At 40.2% G+C, this 20,906-nt stretch overlaps 1 protein-coding gene across 3 annotated transcripts in view; it reads left to right on the top strand.

The window, feature by feature from the left end:
* Nucleotides 1–9,526, top strand: part of ERC2 (ELKS/RAB6-interacting/CAST family member 2) — an 847,094-nt gene extending 837,568 nt beyond the window's left edge. For 2 of the 3 annotated variants that reach the window (XM_054694730.1, XM_037501575.2), the window contains one exon: nt 6,621–9,526. In XM_054694730.1, the coding sequence (XP_054550705.1) occupies nt 6,621–6,956 (336 nt within the window). In that variant the 3' untranslated portion in view covers nt 6,957–9,526. The remainder of the gene's footprint in view (nt 1–6,620) is intronic. The other variant, XM_054694735.1, reaches the window with a different exon arrangement.
* The last annotated feature ends 11,380 nt before the right edge of the window (nt 9,527–20,906 follow it).

Below are 20,906 nucleotides of genomic sequence, written 5' to 3'. Positions count from 1 at the left end.
TAGGTGTGTGTCTACCTGTACATTGCTACCGACAGAGCGCCATATTTAAAACAGCACAGTCAGCCCATAGCAACAGAAACAAGAAACAAGGCCAGTGGTTCTCAACTGGGGAGAGTTTTCCCCCTGGCAGATATTTGGCAATAGCTGGCGATATTTTTGATTGTCTTGATGGGAGGGAAGGGAATGCTACTGGCATTTAATAGGAATTGGCTGGGGATATTGCTAAGGATGTTGTAACACGGCACCAAGACTGAGGGTGTAAGTGGCCAATGTGTGCCAGGTCCGGGGAGTGGCTACCACCTGGCAGTGGGAATGGCCTCTGAGGGAGGGTCTGGGCAGTCTGCACTGCATGTCCACCAGGAGATAGTTATTTAGGTGCTTGCCAGCAAGTGCTTAATTTTAATAGTTATGTAATATTATAATGTATAATAGACAAATACTAGCTCCACTATGCTATTAAAATAAAATCTTTCTTCAGAATATTCATTTTTCAGCAAATATTTTGAAAGAAATGATTAATTAAATATGACAGTAGTCTGAAGAGATTTGGGGAGATAGAACACTACAGACTGAGGTTCAGGAAGGCCTGACCTGGTGGGGAAGAGAATGGTTGGCTCTGGAGTGGAGAAGCTGTCACTTCAAACCAGGGCCCAGGAAGGTGGGAATTGGACCCAAAGCTTCCAGTTCCTTTAAGTTTCAATATCTGCATCTGCTTCTGGGGTCAGCAGCTGGGTCAGTCACAGGATACTGTCCAGTTCATTTGAGATCATGCATGTGAAAGCACAGAGGACGGGGCCAGGTAACATGCACCAAACACTGGCTGTCGGTCATTCTGAGAGCAGCCCCGACAAGCATCAGTCCTAAGAGGGTACAGCAGCGTGTGCTGCTGCTTGGATGTGCACATTTGAATCGCTCTAATCACCTTCATTTAAAAACACTCAGAGTGAGGTATACCCAGCGAACTCTCAGAAGATGGAATCTGGGGTCTGCCCCACACCCCTCCTACCAGTGGTTCCCACTCTGAGCTGAGGGCTGCTCGGCCCGCCCCAGCCCCACCCCCAGCCCTTTGGGCCCCGAAGTGTTACATTTTATGGCCCCGTGGAGCTGTAGGAGGCCACTGGCGAGGTAGAATGTTGCTCTCCACTCATATTTTTGAATTATGGCTTCAAGGTGGTTGCTCCTATCAAGAAAATTAAATGATTTAACATAATTTGTTGCCACTTTGATCACAACAATGTAAATAAATCTTCATGAGGAAAACGGGAAACCCATTCCGCCCCATTTTAAAAGATGTTAAGTAATAACACAGATGTAGTTATAGAATTGGGGGGGAGGGGAGCAGAAACGACTCTGTTGGGTTTTCCTGTGAGCAGAGGCGTGTAGGAGAGCGGTCCTCCAGGCACCCTGGCCCCAGAAAGAGCAGCTCGTCCCTTCAGACCATTGTTAATTAGCCCATCAGGGCCTGGCTTTTATGTGGGCACCGTGTGCAATGTCAGGGGCATCCAACGCCGCGGTGAATGGATGTCTGTTTTTGTACCTGGGGGCACACTCACACATTTGGAAAGCACATGGAGCGTAATGGACATTAACCCAGATGTCAAAAATAGCCTGCGTTTTACTACTGTTATTAAACAGTTTCCCCTTTAACCCCTCCGTGTTTACCAAAGACCGCCTTCTCCCAGCCTGTTTCTGCACATCACTATGGAAAGGGCAAGAGAAGAAAGCCATAATCGGGCAGGTGTCTTTATTCCAAAGAAAAACAGTCTGAAGGAATATTTGTGAGACACCACACATTTATAGCCTGCTCTCTTGGGGACCCTTGTCCGGAGGTGGAATCTTACAGCGCTTGGCCTACCCGCCCCCCCCAACTCCACGGCACCCCCACCCCTGCACAGCAACTGCAGAGTTTCCTTCTGAAGAACCAAGTCAAGATTTTCCACAATGGAAACAGCTTTCTTTCCTACAGGGATACTAATTACACATTATTTGGTTTAAAAAGTTCAAAAAGTGCAAAACCAACAAAAATTCTAAAGGAGAAAAATTTAAAATGCCACCCAGAGAAATTTATTAAATAAATTCTGGTATGTGCACTGGCAAGCATTTGTGCTTACGTGTGTGCTGGTACACCAATGGGATCGAACTATACAAATAGCATTATAATCTACTTGTCTCACTAACAAATTGTGGCCATTTTTCAATTAAAAAAATCAACATCAAAAATGTCATATAACCAATCAATCTTATGCATCCCTTTCACAGGCCCCAGTTCAGTTTCTTTGTGGCACCCATTTTTTAAAAGTCTCACTCCTTTATTCATTTGTGTATCTATTTGTCTGTCTTCCTCCTGAAAATATAGACTCCGTGAGAACAAAGATTTTGTCTGCTTTGCCTTTCCATCCCTGTCATTAAGCACACTACCTGACACAAAGGAGCTATATTGGTTTTTGATTGCTGCATCACAAACAGTCATCTGGACAGAAGCCACCCAGGCTCCGTCAGCTTCTCTCTTTGGGGTCTCATAGGCCTAAGTCAAGGTGTCAGCCATCCTGAACTTTAATTTGGAGCCTTTGCGGTAGAGCCCAGCTCCAAGCTCATTCTAAGTGTTGGCAGGATTCAATTCCTACTGGCTATCAGACTGAAGTCCCTGTTTATGTGCTGACTGGTGACCAGGTCTACGCTCTGATCCTCTAAGGCATTTTCAGGGTTTTGCCTGTGGCCTCCTCTACCTCAACACAGCAAAACCCATCTCCTATTTCAGATTTCCCTGACCTTCTTTGCTGCTACCAGCAAGGAAAAAATCTCTGCCGCTAAAGGGCTTGTGTGATTAAATTAGATCTACTAGGACAATTTCCCTTTTGTTTAATTTAAATTCAACTGATTAGTGATGAGAATTACATTGGAAGGTGACATAATCATGGCAGGAGACATCCATGGTCCTGATGCCAGGCATTAGAGCAGCAAATCTTGGGGGTGAGGTTGACTTTAGATTGTCCCTTCTCTAGGTGCTCACTAATACCTGTGGAAGGAATGAGTGAATCAGTTTGTTTCATGAATGATGCCAGACACAGGGGATGCTAAGTGAGTAAGACTCGCCACCTCCTGCCCTCAGAGGGCTTCTAGTCTAGACCCGGGCTGTTCAGTACAAACAGTGCTAGCCACATCTGCAGTCATGAGTGTCCTGGTTGTCACTTAAAAAATAGTAATAAGAAACAGGGGCCTCCCTGGTGGCACAAGGGGTTAAGCATCGCACTAGGAAGCAATCCGCAGTCTCTGCAGCACAAGTTTGATCCCAGCCAGCCAGGGAGCAACCCACATGGCGCAGCAGACCTCTCCTGTCTCACCTGCTGCTCCCCTCAGCAGTGTGTTTCAGTCTGCCTGTTCTGTTCCCCACTCTGTCTCTGGTAAATCCCCTCACCCCCTGCATCTCTGGCCTGTATCTCAGCTCTTGTATGCATAAATAAATAAATCTTTTTTAAAAAAGTAATAAGAAACAGAAGGGATTAATTGTAATAGCACATTTTATTTGATCCAATATATCTAAAATATCATTTTAACATGAAATCAATATAAAAATGATTACTTGGTTAGTTTACATTCTTTTTTTTTTTTTCATAAAAAAAATCAGCACAATCCAGTGTATATTTTATAATCATGGCATATCTCAACTCAGACTAGCCATATTCAAATGCTTGGTAGCCACATGTGCCAGTGGCTATGATACTGGACAGTAAAAGTCTAGAAATTACCAGAAGGGAACCATACAGGGTGTGTGCTACATCCCACACTGGAGGTTCAGGAAAGGGTTCCAGAGAAGAAATGGCTTCTAAACTGATACTGAAGAATAAATAGGAATCAATCTGTTCAAGGGGTGATATCAATTCATGTGAGACAGACAAGTTTGTGCAAAGAGGAGTAAAGAAAGCATTAGGACTGCAAAAGCAAGTTCAGCATTAGTGGAACATGAAGAGTGGAACTGAAGAGAGAGGGAGGCCAGATGGGGTCTCGCCAGCATCATGAGGAATTCCCGCTCCATCCTGAGGGCAGGGGGATTGTAAAGGAGGGTTGCAAAGCATGCTCATGAAGTAGATGTCCTCATTGAAATTGCACTGTTGGCAGCACCTGGGGAGATTGCAGCGCTGGGATGCTGTGATGGCAGACGCCCAGGGACAGGTCATACCTGCTGTGACCATCCAGGTGAAGGGGGACTGGCCAGAGAGTCTCTCATAATGAGTGACTCTCCAGTCACAACATTGCTGGAAGCCAAGATTCCTTTTTAAATTTAATTCCTTTTTTTAAATTATGTGCTTACTTGCCCCTCAACTGGGATCATTTGCATTTCCAATGGCTGATAATATCGTGGGAGTTTTTTTTAACTCGAATCCATTTAGGCTTCCCAGTGAATGGATTGTCTGGTGGAAGGAAAGGCAATGCTTTTTGAGAGTTCTCTTCTCAGCATAACCTTACAGCATCAACCTTACCCAAGAGCAGCACTCTGCAGTGGTAAGGCATCGTATTCTGCCTTGTGACCTGCTACCCAGCTGGAAATCTTTCTTTCTACTGAATAAATGATTGTTCTTTGCTACTTTATCTTGGAAAAACATCAAGGACATCGGACATTCGCTGTAATTATTTTTCACTCGTTTCACCATCTGTAAAATATGACTGGTGCATTTTAGTACTACTTTGGGTTTCTCTTTACCTTTTAATCATGTAGCCTTTTAATATATTGGTCAGCCCTTTAAAAGGATGATTAAGAAATGCTTAATGCACAAAAGAATTAGAGCTATGCACAGCTCATGAAGCAGAAAGCGTGCTCTGACTTACAATTTTCATACAAAGTTTACAGAGATTTTATGTGCCAGAATGAGTAATATGATCTGCTCTAGGAACTCCCTCGCTTTCTGGCTCTGCAAAAGTAATTTTTTTTTACCCCGATTCAAGTTTCTTCACCAGAAGGGTTACACCAAGCTCCTCAGAGTATGAATTAGCAGAGTTCATCCAAGCCACATATTTCACTTGCACTCTTTAGAGATGGCTTGAAGTCACTGCCTACCTGCGTAGACACTGAATCTTTGATGCAGTTAATAGTGAGTGCAAATTGAGAAATACTGTATAGCAAACACCAAATCTGACAGTGCCGGCTATATATAAAACATCACTCACATGAGTGTGTGCGTGCATGCATGTGTACATGCGTGCGTGTGTGTGTGCTTGATCTGCTATATTCCCCGACAGCTGGACTATTGACATATGCCTAGAAACTTCCAAAGTATCTAAGGCTTGGTGATAACAACCCAGTTATACCAAATTAAGCATCAGCTGGGGAGAAAGTCATGATTTGAAAGGTCTACGTGGGGTGAACCTCTCCTGACTTACTCATCTTATTGTTTCTTCCCAGGCTTCATGGTACTGGGACAGTGAGAAAACTTGGGACACTTCTGAGTACCTATTGTGCAGGCATGAAATATGCAAATGGAAGATTGATGTATTTCTGTTTGGTGTGAAGCACATACCATTTGATGTGGGAATAAAAGCCAGGTCTATTTCATTCTGCTGTATTTAAAAACATATCAATATACTTAAAACAATTTTATTGTGGTAAAATATACATAGCAAAATTTACTGTTTTAACCATTTTAAGTGTATAAATCAGTGGCATTAAATGTATCTAACCAACACTACTATCTATTTCTAGAACATTTTCATTACCCCAAACAAAAACTGTAACCATTAAGGAATAATTCCACACTCCCATCTCCCCCAAGCCCAGCCCTCACCCCCAAGCCTATGGTAGCCTCTAATCTATTTTCTAGAGTCTATTGAAGTGGAATCACAGTAAGTGTCCTTTTGTGTCTGGAATATTTAACTGAACATGATTTCTTCAGGGTTTATCTATGTTATAGCATGAATCAAAATGTCATTTCTTTGGGACTAAATATTTTATTATAATAAAATTCCATTTTTGTATGTAACACATTTTGTTTATCATCTGTCGACAGACACTTGGGAGTTGTTTCTACCTTTTGGTTATTATGGGTAATGCTGCTGTGGACATTTGTGAACACATTGCTAGCTGAGTCCCTGCTTTGCATTTTCTGGGTATATACCTAAAAGTCGATTGCTAGATCCAATAGCCTCTTAAATTATTGCTCTTACATGGTTTGTAAGTGAACATTAAGTTCTCTGGTGTCTTGACAGGCTTTCTCTAATCTCTCTAAGGTCAAGTTAAAAAATAATTGAAAAAGCATAGTCATTGTAGAAAAGTGTGGTGTGAAAAAAAAAATATTATCTGACCACATAGAAATAACCACTGGACATTTTGGCATGTTTTCTTTTGATTTCTTTTTGCATATTAAGAGATATCTAAATCTATATGTGACATATTTTGACAGAGGCCTCTTCTCAGATGTGTTTGCAGGAAACAATTTAACTTTCTGTTTACTTTGTCTTTCTTCCATGCGTCCTCCCCATTGCCTACTCACTCCCAGCCCCAACCCCAACCAACCCCAACCAAAAATGGTAGAGAGGCTGGTGCAGGGTGGAGAGAGAAGCTGTCAGGGTTATCTTAGACACCAGTGCCAGTTTCTTTCCCTGCTAAATCATGTACTTTCTTTTTGCAGCTATCAGAAGGGTTGAATAAAGAGAAAACGCAGCTCTGCAGCAATATTCCGATAATCTATTGCAGTGCGACTCACATCACTGTCCATCACCACCTGGAATGGCTCATCAGGACTCAAGAGGAGTTTTCACTTTCATTATTGAGCATGTTTCTGTTTGACTTGATATTTCCTTCATCATCCTATGTCCTTTCTCATGGATTAAGATGTATGGGAAAGGAAGAATGTGGAGAAGACAAAAATGACAGATCCCCCATATTTGGTCTGGATTTGGGCATTGAACATGTGATCATCTCTTCTGAATGTCATTATCTGATAACATTTAATTATGTTGTTTAGACATCATCAGATAAACTTGAGCTCCGTGGGATTGAACTGTGGATTCAGCTTCTGTTGGACAACTAGCTTCATCTCCAGTTTTTCTGCTGGTTCAGTCGAAGTGGTCATTCCTAATGCATTAGATTATCAAAAAGTGTAAATTCTCTGTGAGTGAGTGGTGTTGGCAGTGTTTGTATACCAAGATGCGTGGAGTGTTTGACAAAGAAACCAACACACCAAAAACGGCGAGCCTTTACCCTCCTCTATTTCTTTAATCTGCTGTTTGAAGAACCATATTTTGATGGTGTAACCAGTAGTTACCTCTGGGCCAGGTTGGAAATGAAATCAATTTTTTAAACCACTAATACTTGCCAAGAAATCGCCTTATGAGAACATGGTGTGTGTCTCTGACAATGCATGGCACATCTAAATTAATCATTCATGATTTTATCTACCCTGTTTATGTACTGGAGAGTGGCAAAAGCCTGAGGCACCTGCCTACTTCTCTCTGTGTATTGAATGCATCCCCACAGCTGGGATGTGGCCAAGCCTCAGACTCTTTCCATTCCCTTACATGCAGGTCTCCATGAAGAAGCTGGGACTCATTCTCATTTCAAGATCCAAATGCTGTGCAAACAGTATAAGCTTAGATCTTGTGTAAACGAAGGTTCATTTCTCATTTTTTAAAAATGTCTATAACATGGATTCCAAAGCCTTTTCAGCATAAAACTCGAAAACATTGATGAATGAGGAATAATCACAAAAGCTGTGTACCTGTATATAGCTCTACACAACATGTTTGTGAGTACAGAGTCATTATTTAAAGCACATGCCAGGGAAGGAGACCAAATTTTGAGGTCTTTCACATACAGTGACACGGTACTAAGGAGAATTAAACTCCTACTGCTTACTCTGAAGATTAAAACAAATTTTAAGTTGTTAGAACTTCATAGAACTCATGACCAAGTCTGGCAAACATGTGCAACTCTTGTATTGATCCATTTTCTTGTCAATGGAAGATACTCTTCCACATGTATGCAAGTAGGAGATGAAAAAATCTGCATTTTTAAAGGACAAACAGTGAATTTAAGCATGAGTGGCCTTAATAAATATAGTTGTCTTTCTTTGCTGCTGTGGAAAGGATTCTAAACATATGTTCCTGAAGTCTTGCATTGAATTTCCTTGTTATGATTAATTTTTAAAATGTTGGTGCAATGAACTCTGGACCTCTCTCGTGAGCCATAGAGATGTTCAAAAGACAGACATCTTATTTGTCGGGGAAGATGAAACTGTCCCTGATTGGCACCTGGTCGGTGCATTGGGTATAACATATTCAAGCAGGTTTCTTGCTTTTGGCTTTGTTCTTGTCGTCAGTAAGTATAGCGAACTATGTGAAGCTTACGTGTTGCATAAACAATCCAAATACATTCATGTTTAAGAAGTTTGTCCTTTAACTATCAAAGCAATCAAGGTCTTGATTGGAGGAAATGAGCAAAGTTCTTTGCAAGCATATTTAGCACATTTTGACATAATGTCACACTGAAAAACCCAGGCCACAAACGCATCCCCGTGAACAGTTTGGGAGTCCTTGAGTAGATGGTCCTCGCTGTCGCCTACAAAAAGGCCCTGAACTGAACTCTGCAACTGAATACTTGAAATAAGAAATCCACCAGGGGAAATGGGGGTCCTGAAAACAGGAAAAGCAACAACCACGTTGAGATAGTTATTTCTAAGTATGTGCCAATTTTGTCACGGCTGTTGTTTAGGGGATATTTTTTTTGCCCCAACTTTGTTGGTTTAAAGTATTCTTGATCTTACCTTTATTGGGGACATATCATTTTGCTTCTTAAATCTTAAATTCTGTCTAGCATAGAATCTTTTTCCATTCCATGTAATATTCTCTGATGTTGGGGAGGTTACCAAAAAAAAATCCTTTTTCACATATTGAAATAGTCTCTGGGTTTACAACAAACACTGTGATGTTGGAGAGGTATTTCCTTTGTGCAAACTTTAGCAGGTTCCCCTCTAATCATAAAGAAGTTGAAAAAAAAGTCGAGGCTGACGTTTAGGAGAAGTTGGTCTTCTTACTTTGTGCAAAAGCAGGCTTGTACTTTATACCCCATTTGATTTCGATGTACAGTCTCGATTTTGTATTTACTAACTTTTGTGTATTCAGTATGCACGTTAACAGCGTGTCAACTTTCATTTGAAAATGGGTTTCAATTTACTTTTTAAACAGTGTTTATGATGAGACCTCCGAAGTGTTGACATAAGCCCTATCTGAGATGTTCTTTGTGTAGAGTGGCGTTTGAATGCTGCCAAGGGTCAGTGTATCTAATTCCCTGAGACCCTAGTTTGATAGTGCTTCTTGTAATATTTCTTTAAGTGAGTGGCATGTGGGTTGTGATATTGACCATGTGATTATGGACTTCGATATGAAAAAAAATAAATAAAATTAAGGAACCCTCAGAAACTACCAGTGGGCATGTATTAGCCAGTCATTGTAACCTCGTGTCTAGTAGAAGTACAACATGCAGGTATGTACAGTTCATAAATTTGTTATCATGTGTATGAGAAGTACTTTGTGCTGATCGCCTTATTTATATTCATCAAATAAACTTTGTTTCTTTCTGAAGTAAGTTCATTCCATCTCTAATAAATACTCTAATTCCAGAGGTTTCTAATCTTTTTTGGGGTCAGGGATCCTGATTTGAAGAGCCTGTGGACTTGAAAGAAAAGGGAAGCCATGGACTCATTTTCCTGGAGCCGCCAAAGTGTGACTTTCCCTTTATCCATAGTTGGATCTAGAAGTCTGTATTAAGAAATTAAGTCACTGTTGGTGTCGCCTGTCTTCCTGCCCTTGCTCTTTGCCTTCCCTTTTTGCCTTTCTCTTTCTCTCTCTCAATCCCTCCTCTTTCCCTCCACCTTTCCCTTTCTCCCTGTTTTCTTCACTGTTTCCATGGAATTGAATTAAGTCCCTGGTAGGTTCTCTCCATTTGGTGACAAAGATAATGCCCAACAACTTGCAGTATTCTTGTCTTTGAGAGGAGAGACCTTCCCTTTCCTAGCACCCATACTGTCCCCAAAGGGACTCTGAGTCCGATTAGCTTTTTCAAGTGCATTGGGTGGGTAAGGTCAGTGATTAACAGCCTCACTGGATATGAGGGTGGGGGCAGTTTCCAGAGGGAAATTATGGTCTCTGTTCTTGAAGAGAAGGATAAGAAATCTGGGCAGGCAGGGATAACAGCCCTGGATACATATGCAAATTCATCCAGAAAAACACACGCACACAAAATTGCACCAACCTTCACAGCCCGCAATTGGATCATGGTAGCAAAGCAGCTCCTAGTTTCTGTAAAGGTGTCTCTTATATTCCAGGAAATAAACTGCCAATTCTGACCATTATTGAAATCTAGATGTTCATTGATTATCAGAGCTAGAAAATAGGTTAGATTATCATGTAATCCAACACATTTTACAGAAGAGGAAACAGATCCAGTCAGAAGTGACTGATCCAAACATACGTGGTGAATTCATCACAATCTAAGACCATGCCCCAAAGATCCTGAAACAAGAATATGTGTCCATAAGGACTCAGGAGAGAATGGGACAAAAATCTCACCCCACTTGGCCCTTGACAACATAGGGAAAATATCATTTAGTGTCTATGCTTTCTGAACAGGAAGTCAGGAGGTGTGGGATTCTCTCATAGTGAGGCACATTTGGAACAACCTGCAAAGTCATTTGTCTTTTGCATTTGTTGCCTTTTTGTAGAAAAAGAATCCTTGTTGGACAAGAATTCCTTTATCTCATTAGGACTTACTAAAACAGCAAGTCGGATTATGTAAACCCACTTGGTCGGGTGCAGCCTCTGCTTCTTTACTCATAAACCAGTAGTTTAGGTAAGAAAGGTCTAGCCCACACAGCTCTAGATTCAACTGCAAGCCAGTCCATACCTTTGGTTCCATTAATGCATGGAGACATAATTTGAATCCACCTCTGGTTTTGACCATAAAAATCAACAAAATCAACACTGACAGCCTCTAGTATGTGTGAACAACTATTACAAAAGATTGGAGAGACGCCCTAATTCTTGGAATTGCTGATCCTTTATCACAGTCATATTACTAAGTAAACCTGAATAAAAGTAATTGAACATTATTAGCATTTTCTAGGAGCCAAGCCATGGAACTCAGAACTAATATTTATTCTGACAATAGTCCCAAGAGGTAGAGACGGTCATGATCCACATTTTACAGTGAGGGATGATGAGTAACAGTGTGCATTTACACAACACCGACTTGATGCCAGCATTGTGCTAAATGCTTTGCTGACAAAAACTCAGTTATCCTGATGGTAATCCCATGAGACAGGTACATATGAAGAAAAGGAATTTCAGGGAGCTTACATACCTCTGCCAGGGTTCCCCAGATGGTATGTGATTTTGAATCCAACTCTTAGCAACCCCCTCCTCTTAGAGGATCCTCTAGATAGAATGGAGGAGATGAGACTTGGGTTCATCTCCACTGGAACCCACACAACATGCTGTCATGTTGCAAGTTTGATCTTCACTACTGCCTGTTCAAATCAGTAGTCAGAGGGACACTGCATTAGATTAGCGTCAAGACATCTTAACTAAACTCTCAGTTTGATGACTATTTTGTGATCCTTGTTCTTAGGGTAGCATGTGATGGTGTAACTGCCATGTGCCTTTGTTTCAGAATCTAACCAATAGGAGCAAAGCATATGTTACCGACCTGGCATGGAGTAACAGAGGAAAGAATGAGCCAGTCATTGAGAAAATATTCAGGAAGAAAACATTTTAACAAAACTCTCTCCATAAACCTCATAAAGTCCTACTGTGACTTATTTCAATTTTTACTTAGTTACTTGGATACACAATATTTGGGTGAATATATTAAGTGATCAATTTAAAAACAAAAGCACTTAAGAAGGAACTGTTGCTACACAGCATAACATCAATGACTCTCACAAAATATTAGGGAAAACCAATGGACATAGGAGAACATACACTATGATTCCATTTATATAAAGCTCAAGAAGTGACAAAACCCATCTATGGAATTAGGAGGCAGAACAGTGGTGAGCCTTTCTGGTGTTAGTAACTGATAAAAGCACAGAGCAGAGTTTCTGGCAAGGTTGGTCATATTCTGACTCTTGACCTTAAAATTGGTTATGAAAATTCATCAAGTGATATGATTTGTGTGCATTTTTGTGTGTATATCTCATTTCTAAAAGTTATTCTAAAATAGTTAACATCATTAAACATTAATCCAGGCTCAAATTACAGAGTTTGGAAAACTAGAGCCCATGGGATGAATTAAGACTTTGGATACTTCTTTGTCTGCCTAGCGCTATGTCTTAGAATTTTTTTCACAGGGCAGTAGTAGCAGGCTTGGAGTCTGGGAAATTGGAAAACTTTAGAAAATATTTCCCATTTCTCCATTGTCCTCATTTCTATTTGAAATGCTACACCTGCTAACTTTACTTAGTGTGTTACCTGCCTGATCCCTGAAAATATTTTAATTTGCAACCTCTGGAATTATCAAAATCCTGATACCACCCTATCCCAAACAAGTGATCTTGGACTGATTACTTAGCCTCACTGTGTTTGTTTTCTCATGCTAAAATTATAACAATTTCTAGAAGGGCTTTTTTCCCCCTAAGGATCAAATATGCACTTAACATAATGCCAACCATATGATAGATTCTGAATAAATGGGAGCTATAACTCAAATTAGTAGTAATATGATCATAAGGAATAAAAATGTTTAACAAAATAAAAGTGATGGTCAGTTGCTGACTCCTGGCCACTCTCTCACAAAAATTGCTTCAGAGATGGTCCTTGTTCAGATTCCATTTGCCTTGTCATGATTTCCCTTAATGAAGTTTAATAACCAGTGTCCAGGGACCTCCCTGGTGGTGCAGGGATTAAAGACAGTGCTATCAAGCTATCCACAGCCACTGCAGCAGAGTTTAATCCCAGGCTGGCCAGGGAGGTGACCCACATGGGGCAGCAGACCTCTCCTGCCTCCCCTGCTGCTCCCCTCAGCAGTGTATTTCAGTACATCTGCCTATTTTGCTCCCCACTCTGTCTCTGGTGAATCCTCTCAACCCCTCACCTCTGGCTTACCCCCTAGTTCTTGTATGCATAAACAAATAAATAAATTAAAAAAAAATAACCAGTTTCCAGATCTGGATATTGGGGGTTGTAAATTTCCCTGGTGATAGCTGCCAATGACAGGGAAGGAAATCTTGTATAATTACCGCTTGTACTTCCACAAAACACATTAATTCAAGTCAAGAAATAGACAATAGTTTTTTGGACCAAAAAACACTGGATTTTTTAAATGCAGGAAAGATCTGCCCAATTTGTATGATAAAAAAAAAAAGTATATACCTGGTGGAAAAAAAAAAAAAAGAAAACAGAAAAAAAGGACTGACCCCAATGTGGCAGAACATCAGTGGAAGCATTTGCACTGGATAGGACCCTTTCCTTACCAAAGGCTGCACACATCTGGAAGAAGAATTCAGACTTTAGGGTTTGTCATGGGTTGACTGGGAATCAATGCTTTTACCTGTGGCCAAAATCCATCCATGACCTTGGTTTTTAGCATTCATTTGGTAATACAATAACTTTTCTTAGTTAATTGTATGGCATGCTTTTTGTAAATGATGCCATGCTGTTCAATATCCTTCAAAGAAGGTAGCTTAATGAGCTCCTGGAAATAACTCAAAACAGCAATATAATAGGATTTTAGAAATGTTAACACATCATAATTCCATTCGGAGTTGTTCAAAAGAGTCCTTTGCAAGATTTAGAATGTGGGATCTAAATTCTAGTTGATACTTTGGTTTTTGAACATCATGTTTTCAGTTTATGAGAAAGTGTGTTCAAACCGGTTGCAGAGAAGGAAATGCATTGCCTTTGGATTCCCCCAATGTGTTTGTTTTTTGAAAGAGGAGAGGAAAAATTTTATTCCATGCCTCCCCCCTGCATTTCTGCTCCTTATAACAAAATGGCATTCCCACAGTAGCCTGAGTTTGAGTTTGTGTTTCTAGAAGGAGCTGTCCACATCAGCACAGGATCAGGGGTTCTGAGAAAAGGTTGAGCAGGTTGAGCAGCAGAGTGATAAGGAACAGAGTTGGAATTTCTGAAGCCGATCAGTTCCAAATCTCCTAAAATTCCAGAAATTATAAAGTCATGGGAGAAAAACTTCTCCAGGAGTCTGATTTCCTGGTCAAAGGAACAAATTCAACAAGTCCAAAAGCGATCACCACAGAGTATGCTTAAAGAAAAGTTCAGAACGTGGCACGTGGCCACTTCTAAAAGCATGGATGCCCTCTTCCCAAGTTAATGAAATGGGGCCGTATTTTCCTTCTGACAACAATGGTTTCATTGATATTTCATACTGGTTCAAAAGAAGCAAAGTTGATCTTGCATTACCAAAGACTCAAGTAGGCAGAAAGGAATAAAAATTTGCTCCAAGTATTTGGAAGGGCCGGGCATTTTTCAAAGTTGGACAAGAGAGATCATTAACAACACTTACTCTGATATACTGATGTTCTGCCTATATGCCCTTGAATTATTAGTGAAAGCATGGATTTTTCTGACTCACCCAGAAATCATCTCTTTTCCCAACGTACACTTTGGTTCATACTACTTCACTCACTGTCAAAAGTATACAGCTGAAAAGCAAAGGATGGCTAAAGGAAGCATACTAGTTAGCCTAAAGGTGAGGAGTTGCCTTTCAGATTTTGTATGATTCAGAGATAGTTAATTTATACTCCTCTTCTGTCAGCCAACTTCAAGATGCCCCTAAACTTTTTTATGTGCTACATACTATCTTTGAAGAAAAGAACACAAGGAGAACTTCTTTGTAGAACAATTCTTCCTTTATCCTGCACAACTGTGCTTGTAGTTATCATTAAATGTAACAGAGCTAGGTAAAATGGATACCACACTCAGAATAAAGAGCTGTATTTTCCTTCAGTCAACATTTCGGAAAATTTTGATGTCAGTTTGGACATTGATGTTAAGCCAATCCATACAAATTCAGTCAACTGCAGCTACAGAAATCTCTTTTAAAAGTCAGTCATTTTGTACTGAGGGTCTCCAGTAGAGCATTACAAATGGTGGTAATTAGCCTATCAGTTCCTGCATTTGATTGGAATTTGAGAAGATAATTGTTTCATTTCTATGTTGTGTATCTCTAGCTCACCATTTGACCTTAGAGTAATTGCTTAATCTTGCTTAGTTTCCAATCTTCTATCTTGAAAGTAAGAATAATAATAACTTCCAACTACCTATGTCATCCAGGTATTGAGTGGATTAATGGGGTCATGTCTATAAATTCTCAAGAGAGAATTCTGCTACTTTTACAATTCCGACTGGTAATATCTTAGAGCTATAGTTGGGAGGGGCTGCATGGAATGGGGTCATTTTTGCTGGTTGGTGTTCTCGGCTTCCTTGTAATGAAGGAATGGACTTCTTTTGATAGCAAACACTTCGTGACTGTGAGATCTCTGGTTCTCTTTTATAATTGCAAGAATCTGAACTTCTGTGGTAAACCAAACTTTATCTAGACAATCCATGGAACTCCAAGGATGATACCATGATCTCATCACCACAGGAAATTACTCAGAGTATTTCTGCTTCTGTAATACATGGATTGACTTTTGGGGTCCAACAGACTTGGTTCAAGTGCTGTCTCTTTCCTTACGGGATGATTCAGGGCCAATCTCTCATCCTCCCACCCCGACTTCCCCTGCTCCTGCCAAGTGTCAGGTCATTAGGAACACAACCTTTAGATGAAATGCTTAGCACAATATCTGACACATGGTAGGTTTTCAGAAATATTTCCTCTATTAATAGCATGTGTAACAGTAACTAAATGTATTCTCAGGCCAAGAAGGATTATAATGAATGCTAGTCCTTAATCAACCAAAATCTAATTCATCAAAGCTGGTTCTTAGCCAGAATCTGGCTAGCCACAGCCATCCATTAGCATTACTCTCATTTTATAACTGTAGTATTAGGAAAATGGCAAATCAAAAGGAAATAACTTGGTTTCAGGGATTTCTGCAAATTCCCATACCATATTTTTCTGTCATTGCAAATCTAGCACCATCTCCTGACTTTGCAGGTGCAGGCCCACAGCATGGCTCTGAAGAGCTAACATTTGCTAAGAAGGCACACCATCCCAACTGTAAGTTAAATACGATGTGATTGTCACAGCAGCATGATGAAGTCGGCACTATTAGCAGCCGTATTTATAGAGGGGGAAGCCAAGGTTTAGTGAGGTTAAGTCACTGAGTACTATAGAGTTATTAAGTAGAAAAGCCAAATTTCAATCCTCACTGACTCAGAATGCTGTTCTGATCCTGCACTGTCCTGCAGAACATAAAACAAGTCATATATGTAATATTAATATTGCTAGGAGTCACATTTCTTAAAAATGTAAAACAAAGCAGGAAAAATTCATTTCAATCACACATTTTCTATATTCCAATATATATAAAATATCATTTTAACATAATATTGGAATTATTAATGAGACCTCTTATCATCTTTTTCTTTATTCCTACTGAGGCTTTGAAATTCAGTTGATATTTTATACCTAGCCCATCCTCATTTGATTAATCTCAGCTCAGGTGCTCACAGTCACATGTGCACGGTACAGTTCTAACCTCTGTGCCATCAGGCCTGAGTCTTTGAAGACTGCCAACCAGGTGTACCAGGCTGGTTACTGGAGAAGAATCTGATAGAGTTTCCGTGTTTAACAAGGAAATGTAGCAGGAGTTTTATATATTAATTTTTACATTCTCAATTTATCAATTAATTTATCCTCAAGGAATAACTCTTTCCTGAAACATTCTGCAATGTGAACTTGTAATATATAATATGTGTATTTTACAAGTTGGAACAAATGAATAATCAATGCATGCATGGATGGATGGATGCATGAATGGATGGATGGATGAATGACTATATTCACTACCATGGAAAAGGAAGATCTTAAGCCAGGAAAAAGTATAAACTTCAAAAGGCAAGAACTAAGTTTTGCCTACCTCTGTAGTCCTGCCTGTTCCAAAGTGCCAGGCCCACAGGAGGCTTTTGAGAGACAATTTCTGCAGCATAAATTGATGAATCCACATGAAGAAATTAATTACATCAAATGTGACTCCTTATTTTTTAAGAATTATTTTATTTATGCATACAAGAACTGGGTTGTAGACCAGAGGTGTGGGAGGTGAGAGGATTCACCAGAGACAGAGTGGGGAGCAGAACAGAAAATCCACTGAAATCCACTGCTGAGGGGAGCAGCAGGTGAGACAGTAGAGGTCTGCTGCGCCATGAAGGTCACCTCCCTGGCTGGCAGGGGATCTAACTCATGCTGCAGTGGCTGGTGACAGCCTAACAGCACTGTCTAACCCCTGTGTCACCAGGGAGGCCCCAAATGTGATTCCTAATGGGCATAAGGGATCAAGATTCTTCTTTCTCTCCACTGAAAATTTGATTTTAAGACCCAAAATCAGCACTTGATGGATGTTATTTATATAACCATTTAATTTATCTTTCCAAATGGAACAGCACCAGAGAGGCCACAGAAATCAGAAATCAAGACAGTTGCTGACTTTCCCATTGATAGTCTCAAACACGTCATTGGATGGGTTGAGATATGGATTGACATATGACAATGGATATAGCTTTGGGTCATCCACTGTATTATGTATCTGCCCTTAATCTAAACCTGCCTTTACCTTTTTAACTTAAATGGAATTTTTGCCTAAACCAATCAAACATTGTGTCCTCAGGTCAGATCTCTTTGAATTGCAAATGATAAAATCCAGCTCAAACTGATCTCAGGAAAGAAAGGGGAGGCGGATAATATAGTCTCAGGCAAAATTGGATACAAGGACTGCAACAAAGTTCAAGAAAGTCCATGGAGATATTTTCCCCTCCATTTCTGGATTTCTACTTATTTTTATGTTACCTTCATTTTACATGTAGTATGGGGCTTCCAAACCCCTCCCCCAGAAACAGCATTCATAGTCAACCAGCTTAGTAACCTCAAAGGAAAATTAGTATGCCCCCCTCTGACCATCCCCCCACTATTGCCAAAACAAAATCCCCAGACTAGCTCTGGCTGTTCTAATGTGTATCCCATGATTGGCCAAAACTGAGTGGCATGCCCTTATCTTGAGTCAGGAAGTAGACCAGCCCCATAACATAACCTGGCCTGGAAGCGCAGTGTAGGTGAGGCCTCACAGAACAATGCACTCTCACCTGAGGTGGGAGGGATTGATGCGAGACAGGCCAAACCTCAGTGTTTCCAGATGAGGTGCTCTCTCTCCAGAGTTAACATACTTCTTTCTTTTCTTTCTTTAGTAACACGTCTGCCTTTTCCCTTTGCTGTGTCTCCCACATTCCCCATTGTGTAGCATCAATGACACTCCTGGTCACCATCACACCTGCCTGAATGTCTTGTTTTACTGTGAGTACTTGAGGGCAGGAGTCATGACTTGTTCATTTCTGCATCTTTAATGTTTAACATAGTTCCTGGTACAAAATAGCTAATTGGGGGAAAGGAAGAAATAGGTGAGCCGTTTGAAAATTGAGCCCCAGGTTTGGAGAACACAGTTCAAAGGTATGGATATTGTTTTACTGGTCGAGTGAAAACTCCCCAACAAAGAGTTTGGAAGTAAACTCTGAAGGGTGTACCATCCTAAGATTGCACAGTTGGATTAAAAACAAAACAAAAAGCGAGAAATCTAATGTTAATCTTGTCACCACTTCATTAGCTATAGGGCAACACACAACTGATTCCAGTTTTGACATAAGTACAGATGTTTGCTATCCTACAGTTTACTCAAAGACAAAGAGATCAAGCAATAGACAAAGAGGAGAGTAACTGGTTTCTCGTCTTTCTTCTTTGAGAATTGACTCCACCTTTCTTTCTCCCCAATTTGCTTTTCCATCCCTTTCTTTGACCCTTCTCACCTGCCTCTTCCCAGCTGGTTCTTCTGTTCCATTGTTCTCCTCTGCCTTCCTCCCTCCTTCTGCCTCTTTTTCTACCTCTGCCTCTGCTTTTACTCTTAGGAATAAAGGCTCTTGATGTGCAGGATATGCATCTAAATCCTGACTCTGTGACCTTGGGCAAGTCATTTCACCTTACCTTTACTTTCCTTAATCATAATGTCAGAATAATAATAACCCTAAGTATTATTCAGTCAAGGTGCATGATATTATATATGTAAAATGCTTAACACAGACTAGAGTGGGAGATTTTAGGAAAAGTAAGAGAATTTTTATTTCCTATGGGGTAGTAAAGTTTGAGACTGTTTCAGTTACAAGTTATCCCAGACTCAAAATAGCCTCCTCAAGTGAGTCCAGTGTGTATCTGCTTGCAGAACATTTTGTGGGATAACAGTGCTCAGGAGCCCCAAAGTGATGAAATGGCTGCAGATTGTTTGTCTTCTGATGGATACTCACTGGACTGGAGTCAGCCCCTCTTTCTTGATGGACTCCACTTAGGACTTCTTGGGTGGCCAGCCAGCAAAAGGAGGGATACCTTATGTTGAATTTGGTTCTTAAGCCCTTTAAGCACTATTCCAAACCTTCTGAATTTAGAAGCCACAAGCTCAATGACCTTACCCATGCAATAACATCCAGGGTATGTTTACAAACATTTTTTGGGGAATGTCATTCCACCCATATATTTGGGACTATCTTTTAGAGTCTGTTCATGTCTAGCACTTAGTAAGTGCTCAATAACTGTTGACGAAAATAGGAAAACCAACATGATCTGGCATATACAACACTAACTCCATGCACGTATGACTGGGTGTGTCAGAAATGCTTGTTAAATGAATGATAGATGAGCCACCCTTGATAATCCATGAATATTTGTTGAGTGAGCAAACACTGGAATGAATGAATGAGTGAATGAATGACCTGTCAATCACATTCATGGCTGTTACTTTCCATATGTGTTAAACTGCTGTTTATTTTTAGTAGCTGAAATTCAATTCCAACAAGCTGACACACAAAATGTCTGACTTGTTTTTATTTGTTGTTGTTGGATTTTGGGATACATGATGCTATCATATGGATTGAATTTCATTTTCAAATAGCAAGGAGATATTTTCAAACATCCTTGAATTGAGCATGCAGAACAAGGGAGGGATGGCTCTTATGTAACTGCTAATCTCTGTTATGACATCTCTGCATGACTGAGAGGCTCATGCTTCTGGGTTGAGAAGAAGAGGGTTGTCCATGAATGACATGTGAGTGGAGCCATCGTGTTCCTGTATATACTCGGTAGATATATGTACAGCCTGGAATAGGTAAATGTAATCCCCTGCCATCATTCATTTCACTTTCCTGAATTCTGTGGTATTTCCAGGGAGTGACTGCTTTTCTTCTGGGTTAAGTAGAAATCTTTGCTTAAGTCAAAACCACTTACTTTAAATACATTCAGTGACATTGGGATCTTTTGCTCTGGGAGTGTTTCTCATGCTTTTCAAAGTCAATGAATTGTCACTTGACCTCAATGGACACTTATAGATCACTGAATCAAGGATTAAACTGAGTGGAGAAAAGAAACTTTTATCCAGAGTGCATTGATTGAGACATATTTGGGAAGTCATAACAGTATCACTTTATTGGGCATTGATGATTATAGAGGCTAAATATATAAATTGTGAAGACTTAGATTTAATTCTGCTATCTAGAATTATTTGAGATCCCTTGTAAGAATGTTGATAATATTTAACAAAAAAAATCATATTTGAGTGGCTCCAGTGAAAATTCTGTCAAATTCCTATGATAAATCAGAACATCCTTGAAAAGCTAATAAATGCAGTCAGCTGCCTGGATGTTTTGTGCACATTTTGGTGTCTGGAAGACAGATCACTGACTAAATGGCTACACTCTGTCCTTCCCAT

Source organism: Talpa occidentalis, unplaced genomic scaffold (assembly GCF_014898055.3).
Source record: "Talpa occidentalis isolate TD23 unplaced genomic scaffold, MPIMG_talOcc4v2.1 talOcc4.10, whole genome shotgun sequence".
Taxonomy (NCBI): domain Eukaryota; kingdom Metazoa; phylum Chordata; class Mammalia; order Eulipotyphla; family Talpidae; genus Talpa; species Talpa occidentalis.
The sequence above is the reverse complement of the archived record's forward strand: the minus strand, read 5'-3'. Positions and strand labels throughout refer to the sequence as shown.